The following is a 16,115-nucleotide window of genomic DNA, read 5'->3' as shown; positions in this document are numbered from 1 at the left end:
TAGTGACAGGTGCTGCCGGATTTTTAGATTTTTGTTGGGCTGCCTGTGAGATAACCGAATCTGGCCGAGGTTGGCCAATGAGACAGGAAGGACTGTCGGCAGGAGCACGGTATTTTTTGTCAATCCGTGGAAGCACCGCTGGCACTGATGCTGGGTTTTTCATAATCTTAACTCCTTCCTTCCAAATGTAGTCAATGATAGGGATAGCCCTCGTAACCTTCCTTGACTCCTCTTTAAAATCGTGAAGAAAACAGTCAGACTGTTCAATGGTAACCGGCAAGTGGAACCTGGTCGCAGCGCGCTGCATTAGGTTATGGAATCCCCCTATATCCTCTGGGGGCGAATCAGATGGTAGAGGGGTGGGTGGCGAAGGCATAGGGATGATATAAGAATCCCAAGGGTCTGCTGGGTCTGGTAGCTCGCCCTCTTCGAATTCCTCTTCAGAGGTCGAATCTTGACCCTGACGCGGGTCCTGTGGAGGGTCAGGCAGTTGAGGCGTTGGGGCTGGATCCTCAGGCAAAGGCAATGGGTCCGGCTGCGGCACAGTCCGCGGAACCTGTGGAGTGGCTGGCTGCGATGGAAAACGCTGCTTATAATCTGCAAGCATTGCTTGCAAGTCCTGAATTAAAGTCGGAGGCAGATGTGACATCTCACTCTGACGAGGTTGTCTGTAGGAAGGTCAATGATGCGGAATGACTATATCCTCCTGATAGTAATGCCCCTGATAATTGTCCTCCTCTTCTTCATCATCGTCATCTTGACACTTGATGTGCAGTTCAGAAGGATGGCGAGCGATCCCAAAGGGCCCTTCATCCTCGTCATGCTCATAATCCTCATCCTGCACATATGTTTCTAAGAGATGTGAGGGGGTAAGCGGTGATATATCACTACATTCCTGTCGTTGAAAAGTCTTTCGCTGAAAACTCCTGGTGGAAATATGAGTGGAATGAGCGGGCGCCATTACAAGAGTCTGAGGCTGAACCGGTAAATCTCCAGGCGATGTTAGTAGATTTTTAGTGTCCATCGTCGACGAGGTCGTCGTCGACGGGGCTATAGTCGACGGACTTGTAGATTGGATCGTCGTCGACGGAGTCGTCTTCGTCGACGAGGTCATAGTCGTCGACGGGATCTTCGTTAACGGGGTCTTTGTCGACGGGGTCTCCGTCGACGAGCTCGACGTCAACGGGGTCTTCGTCGACGAGCTCGACGTCGACGGGGTCTTCGTCGACGAGCTCGACGTCGACGGGGTTGTCGTCGACAGGACCTTCGACGACGAGATCTTCGTCGACGGGATCGTCGTCGACGGGACCTTCGACGACGAGATCTTCATCGACACTTCTCTTTTCGACGATGAAAGGCTCGTCGTTGGCATCGTCAATGCTGGCTTCGTCGACGACACGTCGACGACGGGCTTTTTTGAGAGGATAGTAATCCTCGTAGACAGAATAGGTGAGGTAATGGCCGTCGTCAAGATGGTTTCAGTCAATGAAGGAGCAGATGAGGTGACAGAAATCGCAGGTGGAGAGAAAGCCAGAGATTTTGAAAGGCTTTTACTCACAGTTTGCGTCGTAGCCTTGACCGTAGAATGCTGAGGAGAGTGCGCTGATTAAGAGGAAATTTTGGGACTTCTCTGAACAGAACCAGAAGTAGAATGGTGAGATTTCTGGAGCTTCTTCCCCTCACTGGAAGAGCTGTCCTGTGATCTAGCTCTCTTGCTAGAAGTAGAGGCTCTGTCATCCTCCTCAGCCGAAGAGGATTTGAGCCACAAAAGCACTCTCGCCTACCTATCCCTAAGAGTCTTGGTAGGGAAGGTGTGGCAAATCTTGCAATCTCTTGCCTCATGTTTAGGATAGAGGCAGTAGATGCAGTCCAAATGTTGATCATCAACATGGAGCCTCTTCTTGGCACAGGTCCTGCAGGATTTAAACAAGGCCTTCTTGTCAGACATGCTGTAGCAAGTTGAAAACTGAGAGGCACTAAGGGAGACTCCCTTCCACACGACGTGCGGTGAAAATCTGAGGAGAACTGGCTCTGCTGAGAGGGTTCTAGAAGGGTGCTGGTGTCTGATTGGTTGTTACCAAATTCTTGGTTTCTTTTGCATAATGAGGTAGATAGGCTACTAAGATCTAGGCTTTAGGCCTTTTCTTTGGGCATACTACTACTAATGTTTTGGCACTACTTTTTTATTTACCGGGGACTCCCGCCTCGGCGATGGGGAATGATTCAGGCATGTGAATCTATGAAAGATACCCCAATACTGGATAACCTGCTTTTAGGATAAGGCATTATCGAAGGTAAATAAATTGCTCTTCTTTACCATTACAGATCAAGTCTAAAGTCAGTCATACTCAATTTAAAAAAGCGCTTAAAACGTAGCTATTTACATTTTAATTGGTTTATCTCTATTTCTACTGGTTTCTCTGCCTCTACACTGTCTACATTCTCTTGTTTTTTTCAGCGTCGACACACTTGGGTATAAGTGCACTTTATAAATTATTTTTCTTTTTTTTTCTTACATTTCATCTTGTTCAGCACCTTTCTGATGAGGGGAAGTGGAGGAAAACCATAAGAAAAGGTCCATGAACCTACTATTGAAAACCCATTTTTCCATGATCCAGATAAAGCATTCCTGCTGGCCTATTACTACCATTTGTGGTACACAGTGGTAACAAACAGATCAAAATTTGTTTGCCTCAACAGTGAAAGATTTTGTTCAGTTGGCTTTGATTTCGTTCCCAACTTTGACACTCTACGGAGGTTCTGCAGAGAATGCCCACCCAGTCGTTCGTCCCTGGCACATGGGCTGCTGTAAGTAAGATGAATAACGGCCAGTTCCAATACTTCTGAACTTCTTCCGATAGAACGTGAGACCGTGTTCTCCTTGCTTGTTGATACAGAACATGGATAGTATTGTCAGTACATAGGAGGACTGATGATACTTCGATTCTAAGCAGCAACGTAGATCCACTTTCACTGACCTCAGTTCTAATATTTGTATATGGAGTTGTCTCTTTCCTCTTGCCATTGGCTGTCAACTCCAGTACATGTGTGGCAGCTCCTTCCAAAGAGGGGTCTGTTGTCATTACGATTTTGCATCTCCCTTGTAAAAATGCTGAGACCGACAGCAGTGTTCTTTTTTTGTGTACATTATATCAAGGCTTCTTTCATCCTTGATGTCACTCTGACCTGATCGTTGAATGAGCCTTTGCTTTGAGCCAACTGATGGCCAATTTACTTTTGGAAAGGCCTCATGTGAAGATAGCAGCAAAATTGGATTCATGTGGTGTAGGATGATGACATCCCCAGCAGTGATTTGAAGAGGTGTACTGAAATGGACTGCTTTGTCTGTAGCTGGATGGCTATATCGCATAGCCGTAAAACTAGATCTTTGAAAGGGTAGGTTTTGTAAGCGATCGTATCCAAAATAGCTCCCAAAAACTGAATTTTCTTCCAAGATTTTAGAGATGATTTCTCTTTCTTGAGGTAAAGTTCAAATCTGCTGAAGAGATGCCTACAAGCGCTGACAGAATTTTGGCAGCAGAAAATCTGCCACCAGAGTCAAACACCTAGTAAACATTATTGGGGCAGATTTTAGGCTTAGTGGGAGCATTTTGAATTGATAATGGCAACTGGCCACATCGAAACCTAAATATTCTCGATGTTTGGGGTGGATGGAATCTCCATCCTTTAAACTGTAGGATTTCCCACAGAGACAGCAGGTGAAATTATTGTTTGTTGAGAAACTTGATTGACTGCAATAGGTCTAAAATCAACCTCAGCTCGCTTGATTTCTTCCTTATCAGAAAAAAACAAAGTAAAGTCCTCCAATTTGTGAGATAGGTGAACCTGTTGTATTGCCCCTTTTTATATCATGCAGTGGATCTAACTAGTAACATTAATATGTTTATGTGCCCATTTGTGTCCACACAGTTATGTTTAGTGGATTTGTAAGTAGTGGAACTCGTTGCAGCTTCATATGTCTGCAAGAGGAATTTCACCTAGGAGAGTCATAGTGGTTCCACTTTTCCTTGTGGAGTGTGTCCTAGTCACAGAGTGTAGTGTGTTTTGCTTTGGGATAGTGAAATTTAACTAATTGACAATGCATCTAGTGAGGTCTGCTTTGGAAGCTGGCCAAAGCGGAGCAGGCAAAAAGCTCAAAAGAGCTGCTCGGTCTTCCTAAATAATTTGAGATTAGATGCAAGGGCTCACTTTTTCACATCTCAGGTGATTAAGGCAATTTCTGTGAAAAACTGGGATGGGGGTGGGGGATAAAGGGGGGTTGATGGCAAACCTACAGCTTAATTGACCTAGAAAGGAGAGACAACTTTAGGCAGAAAATGCACTTGTCTTGTAAGGATGACCCAACCTTTAGGAGAGCCTTGTGCTGCATTTCACAGTGGTCCTTCGGCAGACAGCGTTCACAAACCCGATACTGGGCCAGCCTATATAACTTTCTAATGCAATTAAAGCATAATTGAAAAGGCTTGTTTTCCATACCTTCTCCCACACAAGTCATTCTTATATGACCTGTCACTGAGCTCCTCGATTTTATTTGGTTCTGGAGCGCTGCTGAAGCGGCCAACACTTGCATGAAAATTCTGCGTGTAGAGGTTAGCTTTTAAGTGTCTTGATGTTGAATTTCAAGAACTGTAGCACAATGGTCCAGGAGCAGCCAGAGGTGCATCTAAATCCGATTGTGGGGGGGAAAAGGCATGTACCGTAGAGTCTGTCCTGGTACATTGTGAGTTTCGGGTCAGGTATCCCATATCACCTCAAACTTTACTTCAAAGAAAAGCACCTTACAAAGTCTGCCCCCAGCACTAAGGGGCAGAATTTATAGCAGCACATGATGCAAACAGGGGTCTTTATACAAACAGTTTTTTCTCTTTAATGGGTGCTCTTCAGTAGGCCCTTACACTGAGGTTAATAGGTACCCAGTGTGAGAAGTTGGCCTGGTGTATGATGTCACTAGTTCTAGTGTACACCTTATATCAGTCCAAATACCCTTATGGTGATTGGTTGTAAAGTCAACCTTATAGACCAGCTATCCTAGTGGTAGCATGGACAAGAGCAGTCTTAGGCTAAACTCTGAATGGCATGTGAAGCCAGCTGTGATACCATATATAATCCCTTGAATACCAAATGAAAGGACACCACAACATATATATATAAAATAAAGTGTATTTATTCTAGTCAAACCCTCAGCACTCTTTATGAGATTAGAGGTAAGTACAACACAGTCTTATTTAAGCATACATTAAGTCACACAGGTAAGTAATACAGTTAGGCCCTAGGGGCCACGCAAACCATATACTAAGTAAGTGGTATAAGGACCACTGTCACGGAAATAGGATAGGCCTAGGCCTAGGGAATCGCTGGGGCTACACTACACTAGCAACAGTTAGGAAGTGGGAGGCCCACGGGATTCAGGTGCAGAGTGGAAACACTCACGCGTAATGCGTAAAAGTCGATAGAAATAGTAGTTGTTAGCAATTAACAGTTTAAGGACACTTGTAAAGCAGCTAGAGAGTCGAGACTCGGAAACTAGACCCTAGGATAGTCACTACCCTTGTGAGCACCGAAGTACCCAAGTTACCTAGCCCACAGGCTGCGGGTGCATAGGTGTGAACTTGCGTCGGGTTTCGTCGTGGACTTCTATGGATGCCTGAAGGAAAGTTGCTGACAGGCAGTCAGTGAAGAGTGTCCGGTGGATCCCAAGGCTGGGATCAAGAAGAGAGGAGACCTGCAAGCAGAAGGGACAGAGTCAAGGTCACTAGCCAGTGACCACGTGGAACCAGGAAGGAACCAGGCGATGTCGTGAAGATTGCAGGTGAAGGTGAAGCTTGTCGCTGCAGCCACGAGGACCAGGGAACGTCGAGGACGACCAGGACCAGGAGGCGAGCTGTCCCACGAAGGCTCTTGCTGTCGGCGGCGTCGAAGTTGGACTAGGACTCACCAAGCCTTGGCAAGCGGAACCCACGAAGAACGGAGGACTTGCTTCTGGTGCAGACCAGGAAGGTCTGGGGTGCTTCTCTTGTGCAAGGAAGCGGGAGCCAGTCTGGAGGAGCCAAACCAGCGGTGAAGATTTCTGGATGCGTCGTCACAAAGGCCACTAGCCAACGGGCAAGCAACCGGACAGACGCGGCAAGCAGGAAAATGCAGAAGGGCCCCATGCAGGACTCGTGGAGTGTGGGGGGCTGATCCTCGGTGCAGATGGTGCTTGGGGTTGGGGCTTCTCAATCCCCAGTGCACAACTTCGAGGGTGCCTCAGAAGCTGCGCTTGAAGATACTAGCCACTTTTCCCAGGTAGCCGGTCCCACGTCTCTCGTCGCCTCCACGGATCTCAGCTCGGCTGTGGATGTGGATCAGGGTCGGAGAAGTCTGGAAGTCAAGGCTCTGGTCGGGCTCTGCAGTCGGTCCCTCGTAGAACTTCAGCAAAGCAAAGGGTAGTCTCTTGATGGTGCCTGTTTGCACAGGGTAGCCACTCCTTGGCCACAAGGGAGATTCTTCAGTCTTCTTCTTTCGTCGAATGTCGAAGGTCCAAAGTTTCTGTTCAAGTTGCAGGTTCAGGATAATCTAATCTCCTGGGGCCCAGCTACCACTCTTATACTAATCTGGGGGGCTGGGTTACCTGCTAGGTCACGCCTTATGGGTGGGACCTGGGAGGGGGGTGGTTACACCCCATTCCCTTTGTCCAGTTTCGCGCCAGGACTGGGGCTGGAGTGCCCCAGCACCGGTTTGAACTAGACTATGCACGGGACACCTTGTGTGCCCCAGGCATGTCTCATTCTTTTCATCCCTCCCTGCCCCAATACACTAAGGCCTGTCTGGGGTGGTGCTCGCACCTCCCAAGGCAGGAAACCTATCGTCCAAGCCTCCCTTGCCAGGATCACTCCCAGCAGCAGGAGGTCAGACTCGTGTCTGTGGCAGCAGCATCCATTTTGTGATGCTGGGGCTCTGGTTAACTTTAACCGGGTAAGTAGGTTACAACATGTCTTCTCCCTCTAGAAGGGAGGGATAATATCCTCATCCCCAGAAATGGGATGGGGGTATTATTCCAAAGTGTTAAGACACCTTACACGACATGTGTTGATAAAGCCAAACCATAGTTACCATAACCGTTTAAGATTATAAGGCACTTTAAGAGTATATGGTAGGCTATATCATAGAACAGCTATAAGGACATGGTTCCGAAAGCTGCAGACAGGCTCAGCTCATGCTAGAGCACCATCTCACATGTTACCAAGCACTCTGCCTCCAGGATTGTTAAGGCCTGCCATAGGAGTGGCTGATAGGTACACATGTGTCTATATGTAAGTTAGGTATAGGAATACTACACCTAAGCACGGAGTGATTACACAACCTTGCCCCAGCTGAGTGATCAGCCAGTTGTGTCATAATGGAAGGCCAGGCCAGGGGTGGCACAATACATGCTGCAGCCCCTGGTAGGCCTAGGATACACCTATGCCCTGGGTACCTAAGGTACACTGTACAGGGGCCAATAAGGTGATCCTATCCAAATGGGTTATGCGCCTAAAGTACATAGTATCAATTTAGAGAGAGAGAGCAGCAGGGCTGTGGGTCTGGTTAGCAGGCCCACAGCCACATCTAAGTCGAAAAGCAGTAAAGCAAAAGCAAAAAGTGGGGGTGAACTTAGAAAGCAGACCCTACTCTCCTACACAACCCCCCCCCCAAACTTAGGGACATTAAACTAACCTTGACCAGTTGAGTCTTCATGTTCTAAGTGGAAAAATCTGGAGAGTCCATCTGCATTGGCATGGTCAGTCCCAGGTCTATGTTCCACTGTGAAGTCCATCCCCTGTAGGGAAATGGACCACCTAAGAAGTTTGGGATTTTCACCCTTCATCTGATTTAGCCACAAGAGGGGCTTATGGTCTGTCTGAATCTTGAAGTGGGTGCCAAACAAGTATGGCCTCAGCTTCTTCAGGGCCCAAACCACAGCAAAGGCCTCCCTCTCAATAGCTGACCAACGTTTCTCTCTAGGGGTCAGCCTTCTACTTATAAAAGCAATGGGCTGGTCTTGACCATCTACATTCAGTTGTGAAAGAACAGCTCCCACACCTAACTCAGAAGCATCTGTCTGGACAATGAACTCTTTGGAGTAGTCTGGACTTTTCAGAATAGGTGCACTGCACATGGCCTGCTTCAGGTCATCAAATGCTTTTTGACAGCTTACTGTCCACTGAACTTTCTTTGGCATTTTCTTGGAGGTCAAGTCATTAAGTGGTGTCACAATGGACCCATAGTTCTTAACAAACTTTCTGTAGTACCCAGTCAGGCCCAAGAAAGCTCTGACCTGATTCTGGGTAGTTGGAGGAGTCCAGTCCTTTATGGTCTGGATCTTGCTCTCCAGTGGTAGAACCTGACCCCCACCAACTAGGTGGCCCAGGTATACAACCTTGCTCTGCCCTATCTGGCACTTAGTGGCCTTGATAGTGAGGCCTGCCTTTTGCAGGGCCTCTAAAACATTCCTCAGGTGGACCAGGTGATCCTCCCAGGTGGAGCTAAAGACAGCAATATCATCAAGATAAGCTGCACAATAATCATCCAACCCAGTAAGGACTTGATTCACCAACCTTTGGAAAGTGGCAGGTGCATTCTTCAAACCAAAGGGCATTACCACAAATTGATAATGTCATCCTGGGGTCGAGAAAGCAGTTTTGGCCTTTGCATTCTCAGCTAGTCTGATTTGCCAGTAGCCTGCTGTTAGGTCAAATGTGCTCAAAAACTTAGCAGCTGCCAGTCTGTCAATGAGCTCATCTGCCCTAGGTATTGGGTGGGCATCTGTCCTAGTGACAGCATTGAGACCTCTGTAATCCACGCAAAACCTCATCTCTCTCTTACCATCTTGGGTGTGAGGCTTTGGCACCAGGACTACAGGACTAGCCCAAGGGCTCTCTGAAGGTTCAATGACTCCCAGCTCCAACATCTTTTGTACCTCAACTTTTATGCAGTCCCTGACATGGTCAGGTTGCCTGTAGATTTTACTCTTTACAGGCAGACTGTCACCAGTGTCCACCTCATGGGTGCACCAGTTTGTCTGACTTGGGGTCAGAGAGAACATATGTCTGTAGGATTGTAGAACCTGTCTGCAGTCCTGTTGCTGATGGACAGTGAGGCTGTCAGAAAAGACCACACCATCAACTGAGCCATCATCAGGGTTCTGAGTCAACAGGTCTGGGAGAGGGTCACTCTCTTCCTCCTGCCCCTCATCTGTAGCCATGAGTAAGCCCATGTCTGCCCTGTCAACATATGCCTTCAATCTTGACATGAAGCACCCTGTGGGGGCTTCTAGGAGTCCCAAGGTCCACCAAGTAGGTGACTTCTCCCTTTTTCTCAACAATAGTGTGGGGTCCAGACCATTTGTCTTGGAGTGCTGCTGGGGCCACTGGCTCCAACACCCACACTTTCTGCCCTGGCTGGTAAACAGTCAGCACAGCCTTTTGGTCATGCAAAGCTTTTTGGAGTTCTTGGCTTGCCTCAAGGTTTTTAGAAGCCTTCTTCATATACTCTGCCATCCTGGAGCGGAGACCAAGTACATAATCCACTATATCAAGTTTGGGTTGTCTGAGAGGTCTCTCCCATCCTTCCCTCGCTAAACATAGGGGTCCTCTTACAGGATGCCCAAACAAAAGCTCAAAAGGGCTGTAGCCAACCCCCTTTTGTGGGACCTTTCTGTAAGCAAACAGAAGGCAGGGTAAAAGGCTGTCCCATCTTCGCCTAAGCTTGTCTGGTAAACCTTTTATCATTCCCTTTAGGGTCTTGTTGAATCTCTCAACAAGCCCATTGCACTGTGGGTGATAGGGTGTGGTGAACTTGTAGTTCACACCACACTCCTTCCACATTGCAGTCAAGTATCCTGACATGAAGTTGGCACCTCTGTCAGAAATGACCTCCTTTGGAAAGCCCACTCTGGAGAATACTCCAAGCAGGGCCCTTGCCACAACAGGAGCTGTTGTGGTCCTCAGGGGAATAGCTTCTGGATACCTGGTGGCATGGTCCACTATCACCAGTATGAATCTGTGCCCAGATGCTGTTTGTGGGTCCATTGGTCCTACAATATCTATGCCCACTCTTTCAAAGGGAACCCCCACCACAGGTAGTGGTATGAGGGGGGCCTTTGCGGTGCCACCTGATTTGCCACTGGCTTGGCAGGTGACACAGGAGCGACAAAACTCCTTAGTATCTTCTGACATATGGGGCCAGTGAAAGTGAGGGACAAGCCTGTCCCAAGTCTTGTTCTGGCCTAAATGTCCTGCAAGGGGAATGTCATGGGCCAAGGTAAGAAGGAAGCCTCTGAACTTCAGTGGTATGACCAACCTCCTGGATGCACTAGGCTTGGGGTCTCTAGCCTCTGAGTACAGTAGCCCTTCATCCCAATACACTCTATGGGTACCTTGAGCATTCCCTGCAGCCTCAGCAGCAGCCAGCTGTCTGAGGGGTTCAAGAGAGGGGCAGTCTAATTGAGCCTGCCTCAGATCTGCCCTTGAAGGTCCCCCTGTCCCAAGAAACTCAACCTGATCAGGTTCAAGTTCTTCTAGGACAGTTCCTTCAGGGCTCTCAGAATCATCCTCCTGGGAGAGCTGATCCACTACCCGAGGCAGGGGGGAAGGCACAGCCTTAACCCTACTGCTCTTTCTCTTGGGTTGTGACTGGTCCATAGTTTCAGGATCCAGCACTTGTTCAGTGGTGCACTTTTTGGCCTGTGACCTGGTCACAGCAAGGACATGTGCATCTATCCCCATCATTTCTGCATGGGTCCTATACTCCACTTCAGACCAAACTGAAGTTTCAAGATCATTGCCCAGTAAACACTCTACAGGAAGGTCTGAACTAACAACAACTTTCTTGAGGCCAGTTACCCCTCCCCAGGAGAAGTTAACAATAGCCACACTATGGGAGGTAGTGGCATTGCTAGCGTTGGTCACTAGGTAATTCTCACCTAGTATGATCTGTCCAGGGTCCACAAAGGCAGGTGTCACCATTGTGACACTAGCCCCAGTGTCCCTGTAGGCCTGAGCCATTCTTTGGTTGATAAAAGGAGTCTGTCTGTACTTGCCCAGGTTACTGGGGCCTACAGTAGAGGACAAAGCTAAGTCCCCATCACAGATCAGAACAGCCTGAGTAGGTATTCTGACTAGGCCAGAATCCTCCTCAGTTCCCAGGGTTAACCCTACTACACCCTTTTGCTGGGAACCACCACTTACAGCTGGACTAGGGGGTACAGTTGCCTTGGGGGCAATGGTGGCTGGGGGCTTATCCTTTTTGGTGCACTCACTAAACCAATGTGAGTTGGACTTACAATAGTTGCACCATGGTTTCTTTTGGCCATCTTTCTTTTTATCCTTTTTGGGACCACCCTCCCCCTGAGCCTTTTGGGGGCCTGGTGAAGACTTCTGGTCTTTTTGTTTCTGATCATTACCCTTCTGGTCTGCCTTTTTCTGATCACCGCCCTGGTTCTGGTTTTTCTGCTTAACTCTAGTCCTGACCCATCTATCTGCCTTCTTTCCCAATTCTTGGGGAGAAGTCAGATCAGAATCAATCAGGTGTTGATGCAGTAGCTGGTTTTGACAGTTGTTAAGGATTTGCTCTCTCATGATCAAATTATACAATCCTGTATAGTCCTTAACCTTACTTCCCACTAGCCAGCCTTCCAGAGCCTTAGTGGCACAATCTCCAAAGTCAGTCCAGTCCTGAGTCTGTGTCTTCTGGGTATCCCTGAACAACAACCTGTATTGTTCAGTGGTTAGGCCAAACCCATCAATTAGAGCACTCTTCAGGACAGTGTAATTATCTGCATCCTCATCACTAACTGTGAGGTGCTTGTCTCTACCTTTCTCAGAGAAGGAGAGCCACAAGATAGCTGCCCACTGACTTTGGGGTACCTGCTGTACTTTGCAAGCTCTCTCCAAAGCAGTTATCCATTTGGGGATGTCATCCCCACACTTGTAGGGAGGGACAATCTTGCTCAGGTTTCTATTATCATAGTGCCTGTCTCTATCCGTAGGGATATTGCTGCCACCAGTGGGTTCTGACCCACTTAACTTCTGTTCTCTAGCCAGAGCAAGCTTCTCCTTGGCAAGGGCAAGTTCTTCCCTCTGAATCCTTAGATTAGCTTCCCTCATTCTGGCTTCATGCTCCTTTCTCTCAGGGGAAGTCATTCCCCTGTGAGAGGAAGCACTAGAGATGCTAGAGATATGGGAGTGGATGGATTCCCTTGAAGGGGATCTGTCCCTCCTGCTTCTCTGTGTAAGCCCACTTGGGGGTCTGTATGGGGGGACCCCATGCAAACTCCCATGTAAGCTTAGGTTAGCCTGGCTAAGTCTTCCTACTTGGCCCTGGCTGTCTACCTCTTCCTCTGAAGCCCCATCTGACTCCTCTGTGGTGGGTAGACCCTTATCTACAGCTATGGCACCATACTTGGCAGCTCTTTCAGCATCATAGGCCTCCAGAAGCTCCACTAGCTGTCTAAGGGTAGGGTTGGAACCCTGTTTTAATCTCCTGGAGGTACACAGTTGTCTCATCTCCTGGAAAGTGAATGCATCATATCTAGAGGGAATCTGTCTAGGATTCTCCTCTCCTGAGGGAGTATCAGTGTGATCTCCATTCAGGGACATGATTCTAGTGAGGGTGTGGTGTGTGCACCTACCTACACTAGTTGTATCTACTAAACCTCTCTAGTAGTTGTAGTCAGGGTGTGTTACACCCTTCAACCTACAACCACAAAGTCCAGTAGGACTTAAGTATAATAATCTATGTTATATGTACCTAAACAATATCTGTGTGATCTTTCAATTTAGTATCTCAAGATTACAATGGTATTACAACAGCAAGCTCAGATCCCAACCGCTGCTCACCAATGTGAGAAGTTGGCCTGATGTATGATGTCACTAGTTCTAGTGTACACCTTATATCAGTCCAAATACCCTTATGGTGATTGGTTGTAAAGTCAACCTTATAGACCAGCTATCCTAGTGGTAGCATGGACAAGAGCAGTCTTAGGCTAAACTCTGAATGGCATGTGAAGCCAGCTGTGATACCATATATAATCCCTTGAATACCAAATGAAAGGACACCACAACATATATATATATATATAAAATAAAGTGTATTTATTCTAGTCAAACCCTCAGCACTCTTTATGAGATTAGAGGTAAGTACAACACAGTCTTATTTAAGCATACATTAAGTCACACAGGTAAGTAATACAGTTAGGCCCTATGGGCCACGCAAACCATATACTAAGTAAGTGGTATAAGGACCACTGTCACGGAAATAGGATAGGCCTAGGCCTAGGGAATCGCTGGGGCTACACTACACTAGCAACGGTTAGGAAGTGGGAGGCCCACGGGATTCAGGTGCAGAGTGGAAACACTCACGCGTAATGCGTAAAAGTCAATAGAATTACTAGCAGTTAGAAATTAATAGTTTAAGGACACTTCTGAAGCAGCTAGAGAGTCGAGACTCGGAAACTAGACCCTAGGATAGTCACTACCCTTGTGAGCACCGAAGTACCCAAGTTACCTAGCCCACGGGCTGCGGGTGCATAGGTGTGAACTTGCGTCGGGTTTCGTCGTGGACTTCTATGGATGCCTGAAGGAAAGTTGCTGACAGGCAGTCAGTGAAGAGTGTCCGTTGGATCCCAAGGCTGGGATCAAGAAGAGAGGATGCCTGCAAGCAGAAGGGACAGAGTCAAGGTCACTAGCCAGTGACCACGTGGAACCAGGAAGGAACCAGGCGATGTCGTGAAGATTGCAGGTGAAAGGTGAAGCTTGTCGCTGCAGCCACGGGTACCAGGAGACGTCGAGGACGACCAGGACCAGGAGGCGAGCTGTCCCATGAAGGCTCTTGCTGTCGGCGGCATCGAAGTCGAACTGGGACTCACCAAGCCTTGGCAAGCGGAACCCACGAAGAACTTGCTTCTGGTGCAGACCAGGAAGGTCTGGGGTGCTTCTCTTTTGCAAAGAAGCGGCAGCCAGTCTGGAGGAGCCAAACCAGCAGTGAAGATTTCAAGGTGTGTCGTCACAAAGGCCGCTAGCCAACGGGCAAGCAACCGGACAGACGCGGCAAGCAGGAAAATGCAGAAGGGCCCCACGCAGGACTCGTGGAGTGTGGGGGGCTGATCTTCGGTGCAGATGGTGCTTGGGGTTGGGGCTTCTCAATCCCCGGTGCACAACTTCGAGGGTACCTCAGAAGCTGCGCTGGAAGATACTCGCCACTTTTCCCAGGTAGCCGGTCCCACGTCTCTCGTCGCCTCCACGGATCTCAGCTCGGCTGTGGATGTGGATCAGGGTCGGAGAAGTCTGGAAGTCAAGGCTCTGGTCGGGCTCTGCAGTCGGTCCCTCGTAGAACTTCAGCAAAGCAAAGGGTAGTCTCTGTTTGCACAGGGTAGCCACTCCTTGGCCACAAGGGAGATTCTTCAGTCTTCTTCTTTCGTCGAATGTCGAAGGTCCAGAGTTTCTGTTCAAGTTGCAGGTTCAGGATAATCTAATCTCCTGGGGCCCAGCTACCACTCTTATACTAATCTGGGGGGCTGGGTTACCTGCTAGGTCACGCATTATGGGTGGGACCTGGGAGGGGGGTGGTTACACCCCCTTCCCTTTGTCCAGTTTCGCGCCAGGACTGGGGCTGGAGTGCCCCAGCACCGGTTTGAACTGGACTATGCATGGTACACCTTGTGTGCCCCAGGCATGTCTCATTCCTTTCAGCCCTCCCTGCCCCAATACACTAAAGTCTGTCTGGGGAGGTGCTAGCACCTCCCCAAGCAGGAAACCTATTGTCCAAGCCTCCCTTGCCGGGATCACTCCCAGCAGCAGGAGGTCAGACTCGTGTCTGTGGCAGCAGCATCCATTTTGTGATGCTGGGGCTCTGGTTAACTTTAACCGGGTAAGTAGGTTACAACATGTCTTCTCCCTCTAGAAGGGAGGGATAAAATCCTAATCCCCAGAAATGGGATGGGGGTATTATTCCACAGTGTTAGACACCTTACACGACATGTTTTGATAAAGCCAAACCATAGTTACCATAACCGTTTAAGATTATAAGGCACTTTAAGAGTATATGGTAGGCTATATCATAGAACAGCTATAAGGACATGTTTCCGAAAGCTGCAGACAGGCTCAGCTCATGCTAGAGCACCATCTCACATGTTGCCAAGCACTCTGCCTCCAGGATTGTTAAGGCCTGCCATAGGAGTGGCTGATAGGTACACGTGTCTATATGTAAGTTAGGTATAGGAATACTACACCTAAGCAAGGAGTGATTACACAACCTTGCCCCAGCTGAGTGATCAGCCAGTTGTGTCATAATGGAAGGCCAGGCCAGGGGTGGCACAATACATGCTGCAGCCCCTGGTAGGCCTAGGATACACCTATGCCCTGGGTACCTAAGGTACACTGTACAGGGGCCAATAAGGTGATCCTATCCAAATGGGTTATGCACCTAAAGTACATAGTATCAATTTAGAGAGAGAGCAGCAGGGCTGTGGGTCTGGTTAGCAGGCCCACAGCCACATCTAAGTCGAAAACCAGTAAAGCAAAAGCAAAAAGTGGGGGTGAACATAGAAAGCAGACCCTACTCTCCTACACCCAGTATAAGATACTACTGAGAATACTAAAAGAGGCATTATTTCAAGATGGAGTAGTCTGATTTTCAGAGGGGAAAGCACTAACAAATCAAACATCTCATCTCACATTTTATGCAATACAGAATATGAGTATAGCAGTTCAAATGTGAGAGCCATCCCACAGTCCACAAGTTCATACCTGGCTGGCAAAGGTCCCCAGCACCACTGAGCAGAAAATGGGGTTGCGGAAGATGCTTTCGAAAACGTTGCGCTCCCCATGGATCTTTCGAGCATTGATCTCATTGAAGAGCTGCATAAGAACGAAGGTGTTGAATACAATGGTGTAGTGCTCAGACGGAGGTGCATGGAGTGGGGCATCCCGCCCACTGTCTATGTTAAAGAACTTTTCACCTGTAAGAGGCCGGAGAAGACAACTAGTAAGCAGAGCATGCAAAGAAAACATCATGTTCATAGAACTCATGTGCTAGTAATCATCTGACTCATTGGGGAATGAATAAGGCACCAAGTG

The 16,115-nt window shown here is 48.3% G+C and overlaps 1 protein-coding gene across 8 annotated transcripts in view; it reads right to left on the bottom strand.

Annotated features, from left to right (window-relative positions):
- Window positions 1-16,115, bottom strand: part of LOC146871815 (plasma membrane calcium-transporting ATPase 4-like) — a 1,579,909-nt gene that overhangs the window by 129,812 nt on the left and 1,433,982 nt on the right. For all 8 annotated transcript variants that reach the window (XM_085651731.1, XM_085651670.1, XM_085651690.1 and 5 more), the window contains one exon: window positions 15,786-15,997. In XM_085651731.1, the coding sequence (XP_085507857.1) occupies window positions 15,786-15,997 (212 nt within the window). The remainder of the gene's footprint in view (window positions 1-15,785; window positions 15,998-16,115) is intronic.

This window comes from Triturus cristatus, chromosome 1_1 (assembly GCF_964204655.1).
Source record: "Triturus cristatus chromosome 1_1, aTriCri1.1, whole genome shotgun sequence".
Lineage (NCBI taxonomy): Eukaryota > Metazoa > Chordata > Amphibia > Caudata > Salamandridae > Triturus > Triturus cristatus.
The sequence above is the reverse complement of the archived record's forward strand: the minus strand, read 5'-3'. Positions and strand labels throughout refer to the sequence as shown.